General features: G+C 36.8%; 1 protein-coding gene across 2 annotated transcripts in view; it reads right to left on the bottom strand.

Moving 5' to 3' along the window:
• Window positions 1-22,219, bottom strand: part of Adk (adenosine kinase) — a 387,740-nt gene that overhangs the window by 244,374 nt on the left and 121,147 nt on the right. For both annotated transcript variants that reach the window (XM_038309653.1, XM_038309654.2), the window contains exon 4: window positions 16,101-16,179. In XM_038309653.1, coding sequence (XP_038165581.1) covers window positions 16,101-16,179 — 79 coding nt within the window. The remainder of the gene's footprint in view (window positions 1-16,100; window positions 16,180-22,219) is intronic.

Here is a 22,219-nt window from a genome sequence, read left to right as displayed (position 1 = left end):
GAGGGCTTCCTAGACTGTGGAGGGGGGTTCAGAACAGTCAAGGCTACATAGGAAGATAAGATACTATCAAAATAGGACAGTAAGAATAATAACTTTCTAAATTAAGACTTTAGGGTTAAGGCAGGCAGTGTGGTATATTACCAAGTCTCGGTTACTTAGGAAATGTGGGCATAAGGGTCACCCGAGCCCACATGTTTGGGGCCAGTTTAACAATACAGTAAAACCTGTGTCTAAAAAACATACTCATTCAATGCAATCAGCGATTAGAACTAAGAACTGGAAATTAGACGTTTCCTTCTGAATTTTGTCTTTAGTGCTTTGCCTATTACAAATCATTACAGGTGCACTATAAAAGTGAATAAAGAAAATGTTTGTAGAAAAAATAAGGTTTAGGCATATAACACAAACATAGAACAAGAATTAACACTGAGAGTACCATCTAGATTACTTCTATATACTGACCATATTGCTTTAAATGTTTTACAAAGTTCACAGCCATTCAGGGTCTTTCAGAACTATGAGGCCTTCTCTTGGATGAAATGGGCTTAACCCAGGGCCAAGGTTAGATGATCAACAGTAACCAAAGCAGACCTGAGATACTTGCTGCCAAGTTCTTTATTTCATGTTGACGTAAAATAAAAATGCAGATAAAGAGGGACTGAGCAAAGCAGAAGAAAAAAAAAAACAAAATTAAGGAAAATTAAATTAAAGAAAAGAAAGCAATCTGGGAAAAGCGATAAACCCTTCTAAGTAGACGAGATTCAGAGATAGGGAAAAATTGGTTCACTACATGTCTAGAGGCTTTTTACAGAATTTAAGGAGAAACTGGACAAAGACAGAGCTATTCTCTGGGCATACTGTAGAATGTGTCAAATGGAGTACACCTGCACTGTGCATGGTTCAGCAGACATTCTGAAGGGTAGCTGGGCAGTCAAGCCCCAGCTGACACCTTTATTTGCTCCACTACCTGCTGACCTCAGCTCCTTGGCTAATCTTGGCCAGGGTAGTAGTTACAACCTTGACTGGCATCCTGCTGTGTGGTAGCTAAACTGTGACCAGCCTGTTGCATCTGCTTTCCCCAGCACTCTGTCTGTAACATCAGCCTCTCCTAATGAACACACCAAATAATCCTTATATTACTTTACAGACTGAAATTTTTCTTGACTGTTGAATTGCAAATATGGCCGTCCTGTGATGAAACACTATGACCGAAACCAACTCGGGGGAAAAAGCAGCTTATTTAGCTTATCTTAGTCCATCACTGAAGGAAGTCAGGCTGGGACCTCAGCCAGGCAGTAACCTACAGCCAGGAGCTGATGTGGAGGTCAGAGAAGAGTGCTGTTTACTGGCCTGTGCCTCATGGCTTGCTCAACCTGCTTTCTTATAGAACACAGGACAACCAGCCCGGCAAACCACCAACAAAGGTGTGGGCCCCTCACTGATCACTAATTAAGAAAACACTCTACAAGTTTGTGTACAGCCTGACCTTGTGGATATAGTTCCTCAATCATGGTTTCCTCCTCTCAGATGACTATAGTTTGCGTCAAGTTGACATAAAACTGGCTAGCGCAACTGCTTAGAAAGACCATTAAATTCAAGCACGGTATCATGACATTGTCATCGAATTGGGAAGCTAAGGGAGACAAGCCCAAGCTTTCAGGATAGCCACTTGCAGTTGTCTGAATAAGAATGGTCCCCATAGGCACATCTGAATATGTGGTCCCCACTGGTGGAACTTTTGGGAAGGATGAGGAGTATGGCTCTTTCCTGTATGTGGTCAGGATGTTAGAGCTCAGCGTGCCTGTCTGCTGCCATGCTCCCTGCCAGTCCCACTGGACTTGGAAAATCCAATTAAAGGCTTCCTTCTAGAAATTTCCTTGATTATGGTGTTCTATCACAGCAACAGAAAAGTAAGTAAGATGCCAGGGCACCAGGCAAGATTGTGTCTCAGAAACAGAGAAATAACAAACAACCAAAATCTTTAAGCTCAAATTAGTAAAATCCTGTCTTTTGATCATGTAGTTTTGTTGATTCTGGAGTTTGAATTTTGAGAGATGCTTTTGCTACTTAACAAAGCTAGCCTTGAAAGGCAAGCTTCCTGTTTTTGATAATATGCCCGGGGCTTTCTATGATGCTTGCTTAGCTTAATTGCTGATTAGAAAATATAAGAAATGTAATAAAAACCACTGCACAAACACTCTGGAATTAAGACAGTGCTACAGAAGATAAACACCAAACGGCTGCACATGTAATTACTAGGGATTCACCATTATATCCTTAGAAATTATCAGTTTTATTTTCACAAAGGAATTTAATAATTTGGTGGACACTGGATTCAAAAATAATCTGTACATAAGTACTATATGAAGTGTATAGCATACAAAAAACTACCTCTTGGTATGAAAAATACCCCACACAGGAATAGACTTATTTACTTATTTATTTTTGAATTTAAATAGTAACTATCAGTGACTAATTCATGATGCCTAATTAATAAATACTTCAACAGTAACAGATACCAGTGTATTTCCTTGTCTAAAACAAGGTTATAATTAAACAAAAAAATAGAAAGTTTGGGAAAGGATTAGTTTTTGAACTTTGTAATGCTCAAGTAGTTATAAAGGAATACTTTAAGTCTGAGTTTATTATTTTAGATTTTTGAGAAAATTTTTTGAGATCAATAGTTGGAATATTATGTTCCTTAAAATAAATTATTACAGCCTTTTGGCTAAGATCAAATGTAGTATCATGTTTATTCTTATCAGTTTAACACACATATCATTATCAAATTGCAAGATTTATGATTCAGTTAAAAAAACTGCCAGGTATACTTTTCTTATGCAATGATACCACTTACAATTTACTGAACTCTTATGCAGTTCATAATGTTGTCACTCAGTTCCACCAACACACCATGTAAATTCAGAAACTATGTAAAACAATTGAAAGTTTTTAAAATTGACCCTCCCAAAAGTCAAGATGCATTAGAGAATGTCTAGGCTTTGCTTAGAATACTCTTCAATGGGTTACGTGACTCTATCAGGTTTACAGCTTTGATTATTATTGAGCTACATTACAGTATATGCTTTTCAGTACTAATAACAATCATTTTGGTCTCCACATTAGCATATCAATTTTGATTAATTGGAAGAACATCTGAAACCATTCCCTTTCTGCCTCTCATTAGGAAACAAACAGGCTTTGAAGGGAAAATAAAAATAATATAAGGCAAAAACAAAGACCAACACAACGGAAATGGACAAATAAACAAACAGTGAAAAGAGCCCAAAGGAAGCACAAGAATCAGATACCCACTTGTTTACACACTGAGACAAGTGCAGGCCCTGTGCATGCTGCTTCAGTCTCGTGAAGTCATATGAGCTTTGATCATTTTCAGTTAGAGGGCCTTATTCTCTTGTTGTCCCCCAATCCCTCTGGTTTTTGAACTCTTTCTGCCTCCTTTTCTGCAGTGTAACCTGGGCCTGAGTGGAGGGATTTCTTTAGGGTAAGTATTCCAAGGTTTCTTACTCTCTGCATAATATCTGAATGTGGGCTTCTGTATTTGTTCCTATCTGCTGCAGAAAAGAGTTTCTCTGATTGCTTGAGCATGACTGATCTATGAGAACAGAAGAATGCTACTAGGAGTCAACTTATTTACTTATTTCATTATTATTATTACTACTACTACTGTCATTCCGTAGTATTTAGTTTTGCTCTGGGTTCCTGGGCTATCTAGTTCCAGGTTGCTTACCCAAGCAGTGTGGGATATGGTTTCCACATGCTAGTGTGGGCCTTAAGTCAAATCAGATATTAGTTAGCTACTCCCACATGCTTTGTTCCATTATTGCCCTAGTATCTTGCAGGCAGGATACCACTGTAAATCCAAGGACTTGTGTGTGTGGGGGTGTCTTTGGATTTATATTTCTCTTTAGGTGGTATTCAGAATACATTCTGTATCAAAGATTCTAGAACATAGGGGTAAAGGCACCAGCTCAACTTCCCCATGTTCAATGAAGGTATTGTCTTCAGCAATAGAACCTTGATGTCAGTTTGTGGACAGCAATCTATTTCTGGGCAACAGCTTGGGTTGTATGAGGATTTGCATGGTAGTCCTTTCTCCAACAACACAACTGGATGTAACCCAATCCTGGTACTGAAAGATTCATTTGGTGTCAGTTGGAACAGTTTCCCCCATTGTTTGGTGACTTCATTTGGCCCTCCTTTGTGTATGTATATACTATAAGAAGTTTCTTCTGTGTTAGTTTCCATACTATCTCCCAAGGTCTGGTATGCTATCCACTTCATTTCATAAAGTTCTAGAAAGTCTTTAATTAATCTTCCTTAATTTCTATCTTGATGTATTCTTTTTATTCAATAGTGAGTTGTTCAGTTTCCATGAGTTTGTAAACTTTCTGTTGTTGATATCTAGCTTTAATCTGTGTTGGTCAGATAGGATGCAGGGTGTTATTTCAGTTTGCTTATACCTGTTGAGATCTGGGTCCGAGGACATAGTCAATTTTGGAAAAAGTGCCATTAGATACTGAAACGAAGGTATAGTCTTTTCTGTTTGGGTAAAATTTTGTGTAACTATCTGTTAATTCTATGTTTCTAACATCAGTTAGCTCCAACAACTCTCTGTTTATTTTCTGGATGACATGTCTATTGAAGTCTCCCACTATCAGTTTGTGAGGACCAATTATGTGATTAAGATAGAGTAGTGCTTCTTTCTGAATTTGGGTGCCCTTGTGCATAGATGTTAAGAAATGCAATGTCCTCTTCTTGGATTTTTTTCTATGATGTCTATGACATACTTCCCTCTCTCTTCTGATTCGTTTTGGCTTACAGTTTATTTTTTCAGATAACTGAAATAGCTACACCAGCTTACTTCTTGGGTCTATTTGCTTGTAATATCTTTTTCCAGTCTTTCACCCTCAGATGATGTCTATCCTTGATGGTAAGGGATGTTTCTTGGATGCAACAGAAGGATGGATACAGTTTTCAAATCCATTGTTAGCCTGTGTCTTCAACCTTTTCATATTATCCCAGATACCATGGATGTGTTGTGGCAGGAGAGATGAAGATCTGTAGTGATTCCCTGGCTGTAATGACCTGCGGATTCCCAGGGATTGCCTGCTGGAGATGGGATCTGGGATAAAGCAATGAGTTGTGGGGGTGGGAGGAAGCTTTGCATAATCCACTGTGAATGGGGTTGAGGGGAAGGGAGGATGAACAGTAGTAGGTCTGCTGCAGAGCTAGGGATGAGACTGGGGAACTGAATTTGGTGAGGACCACTGACTAAGTGAAGATCTTCATTAGCCTACCTGCCTACCAGGCTGAAGCAAGACTTTTTTTTTTTTAAAAGAAAAGATTTTCTTTAAAAACAGGGCAGGCAAAAAGAACTTCACAACTGAATTGGCAAAGGCTAATCATTGTTCAACCAATTAACAAATGAGATTTTTCAGAAAAAAAGTGAATTTAATATTCTTTTTAAATAAGTAATTAATAATCCAAAGTTTTTGGTTTTTGTTTGTTGTTGTTTTCCCTTTAAAGCTTGTTATGCAAATTCCAGAACAGAATGACAATGATTAAGATCCACTGTTGACAATAGGATGTCACTTACAGTACTTCTTACTAATGTTTTCTGCTTTGCACTGAGGCAACAGGGATACAAACTGAAATAGTATTCATATAATCTCACATATTGGGGCGCACCACCAAGGCTCACAAAAGGCAGATGTGTGCCCTTCTGTAAGTGGATAACTGAGAAATGCCGTTTACACCAGACAACTTTAGAGTAAAATCCCAGTTCCTGAGACAGACTCAAAATTGTGTCTTCAGTAATGTTGCTAAAATGATCTCTCATAATAAGGTATAAAATAAGGTCTAAGAGGAAAGTATGGAAGTTTTAAAAGGCAAGAAGGAATTAAAAAAATAAAAGGGGAGAAATGGAGAAAAGAAGGAAATGAAACACTAATTAAATTAAATCTGACACAAAGTAAAAGCATTTTACAAACAAAAACCTGAGAAAGGACAACAGTTTTCATGATTTTAATTACTAAAAATTAACAACCCAGTCAACAAGGAAAAGGTCACTGAAGAAAGAAGTGTTAATTCCTACTGAGCAATTTCCAGCTACAAAGAGGACTCACAAGAGTCAGTTATATATTTATAGTACGCATTGCTCCTTGGTTCTGCATTGACAGACACCTCCTCCTTCCTGGGCGGATCCCATAGGGCTGCCCTGCATCACCACCTCCAGACCCTGCTCTGGTTCTTATAAATGCAGTTGTGCTACTAAGGCGTCCAACTGCTCCAGGTGCAAGGCATTAGAACAGAGGATTCTCTTTGATCACTCCAATGTCATTTCTTCTTTTAAAATGTAAGTAGTCTAGACTGGCTGCAGATTCCCAGAGATGTGTCTCTTAAAAACAAAACAACAACAAAAAAAAACCTCTTAACCCCTAAACAGTTTTACTAGGTAAAATAGGTTTAAAAAAAAAGTCAACACTCAAATATTTTAACTTCTGAATGCAGTTACTCAAAGGGAAAGACTTAACAATTTGAAACTTAAGTGCTATGAACTGTACTTCAATGTTTCTATTTTATTCAAACATAACTCTGAAAATATAGTTTTTAGGTACTCAGTGCATATAGAGTTTAGCAAAATTTAAAGTTCTTAAGACTGGAACACTGAATGGCAATCTGTATTAAATCAACAGCGGGCAGTCCTCTCAAAATTTTAGACAAAACAGAAACAAACATGGAAGCTTATCTGAGTGATAAACTGGAAGATCACAAAATCAACAGCCATAAAAGTAAGTCACATCATTCCTCCACCTTTAGCTAAGGTGTGTAAGAATATGTCAGAAGTCATAAGACAGCTTGAATGTACATTCATGAAGAGACCAGCCTAAGTGCTCAATCTTATGTGAAAAGTGAGATCTACAAGTAGCAGTTGTAAAAATGGGATTATAAAATAAAAGTTATAAGGAACATAGTATTCATTTCTGCTACTAAAAAAAAAAAAACTATGCCAAGGGGCCATTTGGCAGGATCTTACACACATTTAGTAGTTTCAATGAAATGAGTCCGTTATAGCAAAGACAGAAGTATAATTTTACCCAAAGATCTTTGCTTAATTGAGAATGAAAATTTTACTATATTTAGAAAAATGGTAGTTTCTGAAATAACATAAAAATTCATATTCTTTACTGGTGAATACTCATAAAAATCCACATAGCCTTAATACTGAAACTTAACAGAGAAGACCAATTTCAATGCAGATTATATTATACTTCACAAAGAATAAGAAGGCAGTTAAAAAAATATTTAATGAAATACCCAAAATGCACACAAAAATAATACATATCATTGTCACCTAAAACAGAAGAAATGAACAAGCTGGGCAGGATAGATGAGGCTTGTGATCCCAGTATGCAGGAGGCTCAAGCTGGGGGAATCAATGCACATTCAGGGCCAACAATGACTACCTAGTAAGTTCGAAGCTAGCTAGGGTAGCACATGAGGACCTGTCTCAAAAAGGAAGGGGAAAAGAAGGGAGGGGACTGAAAGGGTCAGTGAGGACAGGCCAGGGTAGAACGTCTGTCAAGCTTGGGGTCCTATAAATTTGATTCACAGCACACAGAAGCAAAAGAAAACAGGCCCTCATTAGAAGTTTTAAGGTCAGAAGGAATGGGCTGAGATATAACAAAAGAAAAGTCACAACTGAATGACTTGGAAGGTATCTGTGGAGACTGAGCCTAGAGATGTCCATTCCGCCATGTTGTAGGCATACCAAGGCACAAAGTATTACTATGAGTGAGACATTTTATTTTGAATATTGTTTCATTTCATGTCAACATAATCATTTAACGAAAATGTATTTATATATACACAAAGAAAAAGTAAGAGAAAGTAAATATACGCAATAAAACCAGACGATTAAAAAAGTTTGTTATTAGCAGACCAACCAAGCATGCTGGTTCATGCCTTTAATCCTGGCACTCAGGAACCAGAGGTTGGCAGATTAGTGGGTTTGAGGACAGCCTGGTTTACAAAGTGAGTTCCAGGCCATCCAGAGCTATGAGGCCTTGCTTCAAACAAACAAACAAACAAACAAATAGAAAACGAACAACCCCCCAAAACAAACAAACAAAAAGATAGTCAAATATAAATTGTTAAGAGCTACATTGTCAAGCTACAATGAAAGGATACTAAATAACAACCAGAACCCATATTAATAAATACAGAGCCTTGCTAAAGGCAATTACATAAGTAAATATAAATCCCACCATTATGGAACACTGGAATGCAATAGTTCACAGATGTATTTATGCACAGTTGGAAAAGGAGGAATGCTGAGGTAGGGTCTTGGTATATATTCCAGGCTGTCTCAACCTCCTGAGTGCTGATATTATATCTCAGAATACACTATAGACTGCTTTGAGCCTACTATGTGCTCAAGAAGAACCTGGAGAAATCCCCCACTGTTTTGGCATCCTTTACAGAACTTCAGTCATTCCTCCCACTGCTCTTCTCCAGCTCTGGGGAATCACAGTATTCTAGTCCACTCATTTGAAAGTCTGATGTCTTGCTCTCCACAAATTAATGAGCACATGTGGTATTTGTCTTCATGTCTGGCTTGTTTCACTTAACATAATGCTGCTTCAAAATGACAGGGTTTCAATTTTTTGAGAAATGAATAGTACTCCACTGTGTAAATATATTCATTCATCCCCTGAAGGGTATTTGGCTTTACTCCATATTTTGCCTATGGTGCTCTGATAAACATCAGAGCACCATAGGCAAAATATGTAAAATTGTAAAAATGTGTAAAATGTGTAAAATGTGTAAAAATCTTCCTAGAACAACTTCATTTCACTGTAATTCCTTATATAATTATAAATGTCCGAAAGGGGAATTTAGAAGATCATTACAAAGTTGTATATGCTGTGTGGGCACACAAAATAAAAAGATGTGATCATTAACGGTGATGAAATAAGAGGATAAGTTGGAGATGGAAAGGAAAAGTGTTACTGTACTACATATTCAAGTCAGGTTGTTATAAGTAAAGGACACAGGAAAGGCAAAGGAAGAAGGGATCAGAAGAATATACTACCACAATTCAACTACATGAGAGCACTGTTACTTTAAGATAAAAGTAAAAAATGTCACCTGATAAAGACTAAATTTTGGTATCCCCTCCACCCCTGCCAATTTATATCTATTACAAACAGGCATCCAGCTTGAACTGACTACAGCCATCTTGAGCAGTGACCACACTGACACTCCTGAGTACCTCTGGTATGTTTTCCTACCACAGTAGAAATAAACTAAACAATCTGAATGGTATGTAAAGTTATATGACTAGACCTAACTACCATCAAAGTCAAGAATGTGCCAAAATCTTTGAAATAATCTTGACATAAACCAGATACTTCCCCACTTGGAGGAAGTGATTTTGTCTGCCTGCTACATAAGCCACGTTCCTTTAACCTAAGACACAGGGGATTTTGCTGACTTCCTTGCCATGAGTCTGTATATGAGGCCCCAATCAGCCTGAGAGCACTCTGCAAAGCTGCTTCTACATGTCTGTCTTTCCTCCTTCTCAGGGTACCATGGGCTTGGTGCTCATATGCTGGGGCAAGAAGCATATTGAAGCACTTATCTCCAACAATACAGAAACTGACTGCATATGAGGATAAGCCTTGAACAAGGTAGTTAGGATGATGAGGCCATTATGGTGGGTCCTAATCCAATCTGACATTAGTACCTAAGTGAGGCACAGGACATAAGCATGCACAGCGACAGCCCAGTGGGAAAATGGCAACAAAGCCAGGCAGTGGAGGCACACGCCTTTAATCCCAGCACCTGGGAGGCAGAGGCAGGTGGATCTCTGTGAGTTTCAGGCCAGCCTAGTCTAGAGAGCTAGTTCCAGGACAGGTCCCAAAGCTACAGAGAAACCCTGTCTCGAAAAACCAAATAAAAAACAAACAAACAAACAAACAAACAAACCCCAGCAACACTAGTGGCCACTTGCAGGCAAGAAGAGTCCCAAACTAATGTGAAGAAAGAAAGAAAGAAAGAAAGAAAGAAAGAAAGAAAGAAAGAAGAAAGAAAGAAAGAGAAGAAAGGAAGAGGAGGGAGGGAGGGAGGAGGGAGTGGGAGGGAGGGAGGGAGTGAGGAAGAAGAAGGAATCCTTCCCGAGAACCCTCCCTCCCCCGGTCCCTCATTACGCCTTCCTTCCTTCCTGAGGAGGAAAAATAAGAAAGAAAGAAAGAAAGAAAGAAAGAAAGAAAGAAAGAAAGAAAGAAAGAAAGAAATCCTCATTGCTACCTTGCCAGGATACAACATTCTTATAAATACATTATTCTATACTGACTTCTCTGTTACTTGAATGCCTCTATTAATTAATAAGACAAAAAAAAGGGACCATTTAGTAGTGGCAATAAGTAGTAATGGCATAAATCAAACAAATGTGTGAGAAAATATGACAATGTCTATAATGCTTCTTTTGTTAACATACATACAGCTATTTACCTTATATCTTGATAAATTTTATGCACCATATTAAATATGTAACTGAAAATGTTTTAGGAGTGTAAAAAATGAAGGAATTAGTATGGAAGAGAAGGCGTATCAGAGAGGACAGGAAAAACAAAGACATGACAGGTGACAGTGATCATTATACTCATGAATGGAAATGACATAATCATACCTGTTATTATAATATAGACTAATAAGAAACATTTTAAAATGAAATACCTATGACTAACATGTCTATCAGTTTAGAACACTCTCAAGTACACTGTTGGTTAAAATTTCATCCTCAAAGAAATAATGGTTTTTTTAAAGCACAGAATTAATCTGAATTTATGGTGTCAAAACCAGAATTGAAACAAACTTTAGTTAAGGGGCTAATAAAATTCTATTGAATTTCAGTGCATTTTCCTGAAAAAAATTAATCTATAGGTTTGAAGCACATTTATTACATAAAAATGAAGCCAATATTTTTATTTGTATGAGTTTCTGCCAGGGCATTTAGAGCCTGCTCAAATATTATCAAGCAATTCTGGAAAGCTATGCAAATTTCTAATTCAATGTGATCTTTTCTTCATGTGCTTAGTGTATTGTAAACAGACACATTCTTTGGTCTAGAATTATTAACTCTACTGATGTAAGGTCTTGATGTGTGGTCCCTGCTGGTTGGTATTAAACTTGGAATCCTTCTGTTTCAGCCTCTCAATTTTTATTGTATTTCTGGATTCATAACCAATGATATTTATATTTTCATTAATCTTTTGGAAGCTGGGAATTGAACCTGAGGCTCGCACATGGTAGACAAACATTGTCCTATTAAGCTATTAAGCCATAATCCAAGACCAAAGGCACTCTTAGGGTCACATCCATGAAGACCATCTTCTGTGTCTTTCAAATTGAAAATTTTATTAACTGCCATTTGAAGAAGCTGAACTGTGAATGGAAATATATATTGAATGTTCAAATTAACTTCAATGTTTAAAAATGGCAAATAAAAACATCACACACTGAAATTGAGTGGTCTAGTTAATTGGGTCTGGTGAATTTTGGTGTGTGAAAATATTTTATTATGGAAGCATTAGGACCACAGGTAAGAAAAATAAAATGTGTGAGAAGGGGCTGGAGAGATGGCTCAACAGTAGCTATTCTTCCAGAGGACCTGAATGTAGCTCCTAGAACCTACACTGGGTGGTTTGGGAGGCAAGGGAAAGGGCACAGATACATATGAACAGAAATCGATATTTAGCTTGATGTGGTGGTATACGCCTTTAAAACAGAATTTACAAAGTAGAGGATGTAGGTGGATCCCTCTGAGCTACACAGTGAGACCTAGTTTCAAAAAACAAAGTATAGAAACAAAGACATGTGTAGAAACTGCCAACATTTGATTCTGTATTGTCGGTCAAATATACATGAGTCCCAATTTATATCTGAACGGGACATCAATGAATATATGTTTATATATAATTGTGACTTCATTAAAATCTTCAGTGTGGTTAGAAAATTCAAAATACATAAGGGCTTAAGAACATTATCTTGACATGATCTGTCATAGCACATGAAGTATAAAATATGACTACTGGTAATATCAGACAGCACTGTAAGCAAGACAACACATTCATTATCAAGAATGTTTCCACCTTTCTGGAATCTGACAGAAAAGGCCTACAAACACCCAAGGCTTTGCAGAGCAGCATGTGCCTAAAGAAATATTCCCTAGGGTGTCCCATGGTCTCTGGTTCATCAATGTGACATTAGTAACAATGCCTGAAGAATGATCAAGCTAATTCACCATTTTCTGTAAGTATCAGAACATTTGAACACACAGCTGACTGAGAAATAGCTGTCATTCATTCTGTACATTTGTTTTCAACCCCCGGGTACCTAATCTAGTCTGCAGCTCATTTTGATATACTACCCCCCTATTTTGCTGGTTTCCCTCCCTAATCAAGTCAGTTGTGTGCTACTATGAAAATACCATAGTCACCGAAGCCTCGCTTTTGATAATGTATGGACTTTGGTTTTGTTGAAACTGCCATGCTTATTTTTACAATTTAAACTTGTACATAAAATGACAACAGTATTAGAAACATTAAAAGGCAATTAACTAACAATACCAAGTCCATAACTGAGTGACAAACACTAACTTTCTGCTGTGCTAACCTTGACTTCTGTAAAGATTTAAGACCAAAATGGGCTGTGGTGGCAGAGCTTATCTTCATAAACATGGCTGTCCTAGAGCTTACTATACAGACCAGCCTAATCTTGAACTTAGATCTACCTGCCTCTGCCTCCAGATTATGTGCCACAACAGACCAAGCCCACATCTTGACCTGCAAATGTTACTTCATTATTAAATAAATGTGTAAAATCTTTTATAATTTATGGATTGTGACAAATGATTCATAAAAGAAAATTTACTCTTTTAAATACTTTATAACTGTGTTTTTACTTAGCAATGACTTACATTCTGAGACATGTTGTGAGGCATTTCATTACTTAAGAATATCACAGGGTGAGTCTGCAGAAACTAAGGAGGGAAAGCAGTTGGTGACCAACAGTAGCACTACACGACTGCAATACATAGGCCCCTAAGTGGCCCGACACTGCCATGAAACTCATGATGCATACAGGCCACTAGCATTAAGTACATCTCTGTGCTTTGTGCCAATAACACCGCCATCTTGAAAAAAAGAAACCCTGTATGAATTAAACAGTAACTCCCCATTTGTCCTCCTTCCAGTTTTTAAGAGTGACCATTTTACTTTCTCTATGAAATCAGGATATAGCAGATGCCAAATATAAGTGGAACCATAAAGTGTGCATGTGATAGTGTGACTGGCTTATCTTATGGAACACAACTCAAGTTCTCTTTTATAAGAACATTGATCCACTCTAGTTACCCAAAGAACTCATTTCCATGTACCATGATAAGGGAGAATTTGTGCTTCAGACTGAGAATTAGGAGTACATAAACAAATTAGCATATGCAGAAATGGAACACCTGGGTCTTGGGGTTAATATCAGCTTTAATTCACTGAAGAACTAGCATTCCATTCTCTAGCAGTGATACCAATATACAGTATCATCTTTAGGACACAGGGTGTTCAACTGCACAGATACTTACTAATAAATCTCATTTTCCTTATTTCATTTGATTGTTTATATAGAGCACTTCTTATTGAGTAGAGTAAGCAAAATAAATGTTAAAAGAACAAAAAGAAAACCCTTTGAATAAGTACTAATAAAGTTTGAGAAGATATGAAATATTAAAAGGTCCTAGGAATAAGAGAATTTATTTTCAGTGCTCAGTTAACAGTCAACAGTAGTGAAAAAAGTGAAGAGTAGAGGGAATCAGAGAGGTGAGGGAAATCTCTGCCATGCCCAGAAGATCATCATTCCCATACTCTCTGCTGAAACCCATGGTGAGCTCTAAGCCTTCGTCATCATAAGAAATTCAATGAAATGAGGTCGGGAGAGTATGCACATATTAATAGTACTGGTATTAAAGAACAAATACCAGAGATTTCTTGCTTCAAAAATACAGAGGAAAAGACAATTAGAGGACATCAAAGAGGGCAGTGGTCTATAAGAGAGGAAGAAAGGATTTACAAAAAAACGACCTTGACAGTGTTTTGACCATGACTTAAAGCCTTCAGAAATCTGAGGAAAAACTTCTGTTATTTAATTCATTCAATCAGTGTATTTTGTCACGGTAGTCAGAACAAATTAATATAATATCCAAAATTGAAATGTAAGTCATTCTTTTGTGTATGTGACTTACTTTGGGGACAGAACCCAGGGCCTTGGTGTGCCATACAGCCCAAGGCTTTTTCTCATGTCTTTCATTTTTAAAAACAAATCACACTTTATTTTGTATATGGTGAGCAGCGTGATTACCCTGGGGACAGAATTCGGATGGTCAGGTCTGGAGGAGCATACCTTACCCCGCCAACCATCTCAGTGGCCGTGCAAAAATAAAAGCCAGGAGAATCTTGCATGGCAGTCCTCGGTGGCTTTGTGCTTCTGCCTGTGCACTGCTGCCTCCTGAGCCGACGAGAGTGGCCCACCTTGCAGGCAAGACAATGGTCTCAGAATTGTAAAAAAGTCTTCAAATACTAAACTAGAGGACCCCATGACTATGGGGTGTATGAGGAATGTGACTACATGAGAAGATAGTAAGGCGACTTTCAAATTACAGCAATTATCTTCCTCATATCCTTCCAAATTGGAGTTTAAAATTTTTTTTTAAAAAGGTTTTTTGTTTTGTTTTGTTTTTTAAATGTATGAGTGTTTGTTCTACCTGAATGTACACAATATTCCAGAAGATGGCATCAGATCCCACTGTAGATGGTGTGAGCCATCATGTGGTTGCTAGAATTGAACTGAGGACCTCTGGAAGAGCAGTCAGTGCTCTTAACTGCTGAGCCATCTCTCCAGCCCCTAACATTAACTCTTAACTTTAGATTAGCTGTTGATTCAGACTATATTTCAAACTGGGTTTATTCCAATACTACTGAATGAATTTTATAGTTCTAAAGTATATAGATTCATATGCAAGTAAATATACATGTATATTGGACAGTTCTAAAGTATATAGATTCATATGCAAAAAATCCATGTGTATATAAGTACATAAGACACATGCTTAGATATTGACATTTAAATGGATAGAAAGATACATATACTTTGGCAGTTTGGGTGACCCCTGACTTTAATCTCAGCATTCAAGAGGCTACAGGAGGCAGATCTCTAAATTTGAAGCCATCATGGCTTATATAGGGTGTTACAAGTCAGTTAGAGCTACACAATAAGACTCTATCACAAAATAAACAAGAAGAGATACATATTTGTATTCACATACTTATATATTGAAGAATGTTTATAGATAGTAGCAATATCCTTTATACACACCACATAAAAAGAAAAGGTTTTGTTTTGTTTCCTAGGCTGACCTCACATTCATGATCCTCCTCAGCCTGTAAAATACCTGAAATTACAGGTGCATGCAATCACCTGTATAAAATGAAAATTTTCTAAATTACATTAAATTCTATACAATTGTAATTCTAATGCTCCAGAGGCAAAAGCAAGCAGATCATCACAAGTTTGAGGCCCACCTAGTCCACACAGTGACTTCTAGGCCAGCCACGTCTATATAAGTAAACCCTGCCTTCAAATAACAGAAGGAAGGATTGAGTAATGGAGGGATGGAGGGACACAACTGTCAAAGTAAATGACATTAAAGCAAAATCAGATACAATTAACAAAAGAAAAAATTCATTTATAAAATAAAAATTATAGTTATCTATGAAATGAAAAGTTCTACAAAGCAATTAACATACAAAAATAGTAATGAATAAATATATAAACTTCTCTTTAAGCTTATCAAAAAAGGCAATTAAAATTATTTTTATTAAATGTGTTGTTAAAGACTCAAGTAAAAATGAACAAAACTCTTTTGAAACAATAAAAGTAAACTGGAAAACAATATGTAAAATAACTAAAAGTTTAGATTCATTTTTAAACATTTTCATTAATTTTTAATATAATTAACCAACCTGAGCCACTTTAATTGAATTCTGGGTAGAGCCACCAGCATGATATTCAACTTTGAATTTTTTTACAAGCTCATCAAACCTACAAAGAAATTACAGGAGAAGGTAAGTTAGCATATGTCAATTTTCACAAACTGCAAATTCTAATTAAAATATAATCAGTGCAATCTTAGAATCATTTATTTGTATTCAAAAATGAATTAAATTTCTTTGTAAATACATATTGTTAAGAATCTAAAACATATACTATCTGACTCATTTCTTGGATTTTGGATACTTATGGTTTTTAATATTCTTTATTATATATGTATATCATGGTAGGATAAACAGCTTTTTACATGGACTTTTTATGTTTTGCAGTTTTCTCTGGGATAATGCCCCTCCCTAAAATAGAGTTACAAGAATAAGGTATGGGAGTGGCTGGAGGAGAGAGAGGGGGGAGGGAGGGAGGGAGGGAGGGAGGAAGGGAGGGGAGGGGAGGGGAGAGAGAAAGAGATCGATTCCAGGAGCTTATTGTGAAATTGTTTTCAAGAGATTTCTGTCACTTGTCAAAATTTTCGCATCTCTGTTAGCGCTGAGTGTAATTCATGCACTCATGAACTGCTTTCTGGAGAAATCTCTATGTATTTGATTACTAATAGGAGGGGTTCATTGCTCTTCAGCATTTATCATTTTCTTCTTATTTTCATTGCACATTTGTCTGACTCTCAATGTTTTTGTTTATGTGATGAAAGTAGAATTAACATTAAAATTTCTAAATTTTTATTAATGTTAGACTTTTATTTTTTATTCTTATGTATGAAAACCTCAATTTTTATATATTCCAGGTTATTCATTCTATGTGCCTCTGCTTTCTGGAAGCTAATACACAGTTACTTGTGTGGATATTGAACTGTAATTTTAGATTTCCCCCATAGCATAAAATATACTTTCCATTGTCTTTCATCATCCCTTATTTTATAAGAAATTTGGTGTTAGTTTTTTCCTTTTTAGATAACCTTTTTTTAAAAAATTTGGGATGGTTTATATTTATCATTCAACATAATTATCAGAATACTTCACTCAACAAGACTAGAATTTCTTATTTACAATTAATGGAAAACAAATAGTTATGGTACGACTTTTATAAAATCAAGTTATGGCCAGGTGGTGGCGGCACACGCCTTAAATCCCAGCACTCAGGAGGCAGAGGCAGGCAGATTGCTGTGAGTTCCAGGCCAGCCTAATCTACAAGAGCTAGTTCCAGTACAGGCTCCAAAACTACAGAGAAGCCCTGTCTCAGAACTCCCTACCCCCAAAAAGTTCTGTATCCCACAATTTCATCATAGAGACATTTTATATAAGAACATGTTAATTCATGTCACTGAATTCAACTCAGAATTTCTTAAAGAGTAACATTATGTAAAAAATGCATCAAGTCCTTTTAAAGTTGTTTTTGTGGTGTGCTGATGCTTGAGATAAGGTCTCACTGTGTAGCCCTGGCTATCCTGGAACTGGATTTGTAGACCAGGCTGGACCAGAACTCAGAGATCTACTTGCCTCTGTCTCCGAAGCCTAAAATTAAATGCAAGTGAGACCCACACCCAACCTTCTATCTAAAGTAGTTTTAACCCGTATTTCATAGAATATGTAGAAATTAAATTCTAATTAATGCTTTCCACTTAGTTCACAAAACCTTTTACAAATAATAATTCCTGAGCAATTAACATAGTTATCAATGCACCGCTTTGCTTTTGAAGAAAACAAGCACAGCACAAGGAAGAGGAGAGGCCTTGACGATCAACGAGAAACATGGCAAGCAAAGCTGCACTTGAACAGTGGCTGTCAGTAACAAATACCTTGAGATTATACACAAAATAAAAGACATACATAAAAAGTTACCAAGTAAAATGTCCTAATATGGAAACAATGCATTCTAGAACAAAGATAGCACTGACTTCTCAAAAAAATTGAGAATAAAGCTGATGGATCACCAGAAAGCTACCATAATCTGCAAGAGCTAACTGTGAAACCCATGACCAAGTAAACACCGACTAACAGCGTCATTCAGAATAAAAGCCCTATGTCATTAAAATCAAGGCACAGGCAGTGATGAAAATAAAGGCAGAAAAACTACTACAGAGAAATTCACCTTCTCAAAAGCATTATAATTATTACTGTTATTCAAGGCAGGTTATGTGAAGGTCAATGACTCAACAACTTAAAAGAAGAGAATCAATGCTATAGCAAGATACAGTAACTAATTTTTGCATGCTCTCATTAAAATGCACTGGTCATTTCACAAGATTTCCAGTTTCCTTTCATAGAGTTACAGTGGAGAACAGTAAGTAATTTAAAATGAATCTTGAGATGATATGTTTGACAAAAAAAATGCACAGAATTAAATAATTTATGCTTTGTGATATACCAAATTAAGTTAGAAAAATTAGCACTCAAGAATAAAGAATAGCATTCAAAACATAAAGAAAGTCACATACATAAAACCTAAACAAGCAATCGAACAAAATCAGGTGGCTTCAGAGATGATGACTCAGTAATTAAAAACACTGTCTGGTCCTCTGGAGGACACAGTTTGGTTTCCAGTACCCACATGGCCTCCTCACAGCCATCTGTAACTCTGATTCCAGAGACACTGACATCATTTTTACAGCCCCTATGGGCAATAGGCATGCACACACAAACAAAGCACACATATACACAAAATTAAAAAAGAAAAACAATTTATAATTGTGAGCCAGAAAATGCTGGAGAAGTGGAGACAGCTCTAAGCACTTGCCAGCAAGGCTGACCATCTGAGTTTGCTCTCTGGAACCTAACACAAAAGGAGAGAATCAACTCCTAAAAGTAAGAATTTGAACATCACACTTTACTGTGCATGTGCACACACATAAATGATAAAAAATTAAATTGTAATAAAAACCCAATATATTGGGGCAGTCTCTTATAAATACTTACTATAACTTAGAAAAGCTATCATGGGACTCTTAATTCCATGATTTTGATTAATATGTAATGATAGCAATAGAAAATTGCTCATGCCTTTAATCCCGGCACTTGGGAGGCAGAGGTAGGCAGATTTCTGTGAGTTAAGGCCAGCCTGGCCTACAAAAAGTTCCAGGACAGCCAGAACTTTTACCCAGAGAAACCCTGTCTCAGAAGAGAGGAGTGGAGAAGCTGGAAGGGGAGGGGAGAGGAGGGGAGTCGGAAGGAAGGAAGGAAGGAAGGAAGGAAGGAAGGAAAAATCTTGCTTCTATAATCTGATGGTGAACAAGCCGTGATACAATTTATAATATTAAAAAAAATTGAAGTTTGGGTCCTTTGAATTTTTATTCTTTATTCATTTATTTATTTATTTTTTATTTTTCCCCCCAAGTCAGAGTTTCTCTGTGTATCCCTGGCCTCTGCCTCCCAACTGCTGGGATTAAAGGTGTCTGCCACCATACCTGACAATTCTTTACTCAATTTTAAGACATGGCTTTAAAAACCTGGAAACAATCTAAATGCCACTTGAATGAACAATGGATAAGGAAAATGTGGTATATTTATACAATGGACTACTACACAGCAGAAAAAAGTAATGACATCTTGAAATTTGCAGGTAAATGGATGGGACTAGAAAACATCATATTGAGTGAGGTAACCCAGACCCAGAAAGACAATTATCACATGTACTCACTCATAAGTGTTTTTTAAACATAAAGCAAAGAAAACCCACCTACAAATCACAATCCCAGAGAACCTAGACAACAATGAGGACCCTAAGAGAGACATAAATGGATCTACTCTACATGGGAAGTAGAAAAAGACAAGATCTCCTGAGTAAATTGGGACCATAGGGACCATGGGAGAGGGTAGAAGGGGAGGGGAGAGAAAAGGAGGGGAGCAGAGAAAAATGTAGAGTGCAATAAAAAATCAATAATAAAAAAAGAAGACATGGCTTCCAAAATATCTTTCTTAGTTCTTTTAGCAACCTAATACTGCAAACTGGAAGTCAAATGGAATTGATAATAAGAAGCTTTAAGAACATCAACTTTCTTTTCTGACAATCCTGAATGACACAGCACAGCAAATTCATAACTGACCAAAGTAAATACTTCACTTTACACAAAATTAATTCCTAAGAAGCACCCTCCTTCCCTCTCCCACTCCCTTCCATACCTTTCTGTGCTAATAATGAAACCCAGGCCCTGGTCAGCCAACCAACTGATAAGGAAATATAGCTATCAACACCATTAGTTCTAGGAAGTTCCACATATTCAGTAAAGATATGCAAAAAACTGAAAATAACAGTAACTGAAGAAGAGGCAACACATTTAGAAGGGGCGCACTGCTGACGCCAAACTCAAAAGGCTCAGCAGGGTTTGCTGATTCCTTGGAAAAATCTAAACACATGATTACTATTGTAATCAGGCATCCCAGCAGTTACTATAACCTTATTGTTTCAAAACAAATAATAAATAAACTGGCTTGTCCCCAGGAGGGACACTGTTGCACAGTAAGAAGAGGTGAACAAGTGATGTCTTCCACTACATGGATTATGCTCAAAAACACTGTCAGCTATGTGAAAGGAGTCACACATAATAGCAAACATACAAAAATCAATCCTTTCTTATTTTTTAGCATTCTGGCTAAGACAAAGCAATAGGGGTTGAAATCAGCTGCCACAGATGAGGGGGTCTGAAAAGAAGCTGATTACAAAGAAATATGTGTCAAAAATTGAAAATTTTTCAGTTTTGTTGATGGTTACAAAGTACAAGTATCCAAATCTAAAATTTTACATATAAGGAGTTAAATGTTTTGTATGCAAACTGTACTTCAATATATAATGATGCGCTTGACTTCAGAAGATATAAAATCATTGTCACTATCCTAATTTTTCATGTGAACTAGTAAACTGGTTTCCCTGACTTGTTTTTTATCACTGACTTCTGAAATCATTCCAGTGTGTGTAGAAAGGTTGAACAACCTTAAAACCAACAGGAAGAAACTCACCAATGCTTGATATTCTGAATGCTACCCTTTCTCAACAGAGAATTAATTGCATAGCTTTTCTTTCTTTCTTTCTTTCTTTTTTTTTTTTTTGCATAGCTTTTCTAAACCCTGGCCTGTAGACATTTTGGACTTCTGTCACCTGTAATACACCACAGTGGAAAGTTCCTAAGAAGATGAAGTATGTTCCTTCTTAAGTGTGTCCACTTAAATGCTTTGGTTCAAAGGAATATGTCCAGTTCCATCCAATACATTGATGGAATAGAAGGAGAAAATCCAGTATTGAGAAGCTGCATTGAGATTCTGAGGTTCAGAACAGGACATGATTTCCCACATTTAACAACCTCCTCATTAGGATGGACCAGTGATAACGCATTAGAAAGGGGACCTGCCTTATGCTGTCCTGCACCCCCATCCAGAACACAGGTCTGGAGTTAGTAGCAGATTTATTACTTAACATGTGAGCATGCCTATTCTTGACAGACATTTTCCATCACCTTCATTTTTGAGTGTCTAAAACTCTGCAAAGGTTCACTTTAAAAAGCTGTAAGAATTCTGGAAAATGATACTGTTCTCAGGAAGGTCTCATACTCACTATGCAGCTCCCCCTTCCCATTTTATTCAACTTAACATCAGGCTATAAACGAAAACAGCAAAAGACAGGGGTTTTGCCAGTTGGAGTCACAAGACAGATGAAAAATGCAGAAAAAAATTGGCAGTAAGGTTTCCAGTAAAGACTTTAATTTTTTATTTGTTTTGCATTTTTTGGTTTTGTTTTTTTTTTAAGACAGGGTCTCACTATGTAGCTCTAGCTGGCCTGGAACTAAGAGATCCACTTGCCTCTGCCTCCTGAGAGTGCTGGTATAAAAACATGCACCACCACGTCTGGCTTTAATTAATTCTTAATTAATAAATTTCCTACTTATGTGATATGTAGCAACTTCTACTTGAAATTCAGGATCCCATAATTATAAATTATAATACACCACCAGTTACTCTCTATGAGAAATTAAGATAATAATTATGAACAGAAAGGTACACAGACACAGGCTACACAACCCAAGTTCTACTTCTAATGGCGACTGTTTTCCATTTTCACCGAAACTAAAGATGCTGTGTTATGCCAAAGGAGA

This window comes from Arvicola amphibius, chromosome 13, assembly GCF_903992535.2.
Source record: "Arvicola amphibius chromosome 13, mArvAmp1.2, whole genome shotgun sequence".
Lineage (NCBI taxonomy): Eukaryota > Metazoa > Chordata > Mammalia > Rodentia > Cricetidae > Arvicola > Arvicola amphibius.
The sequence above is the reverse complement of the archived record's forward strand: the minus strand, read 5'-3'. Positions and strand labels throughout refer to the sequence as shown.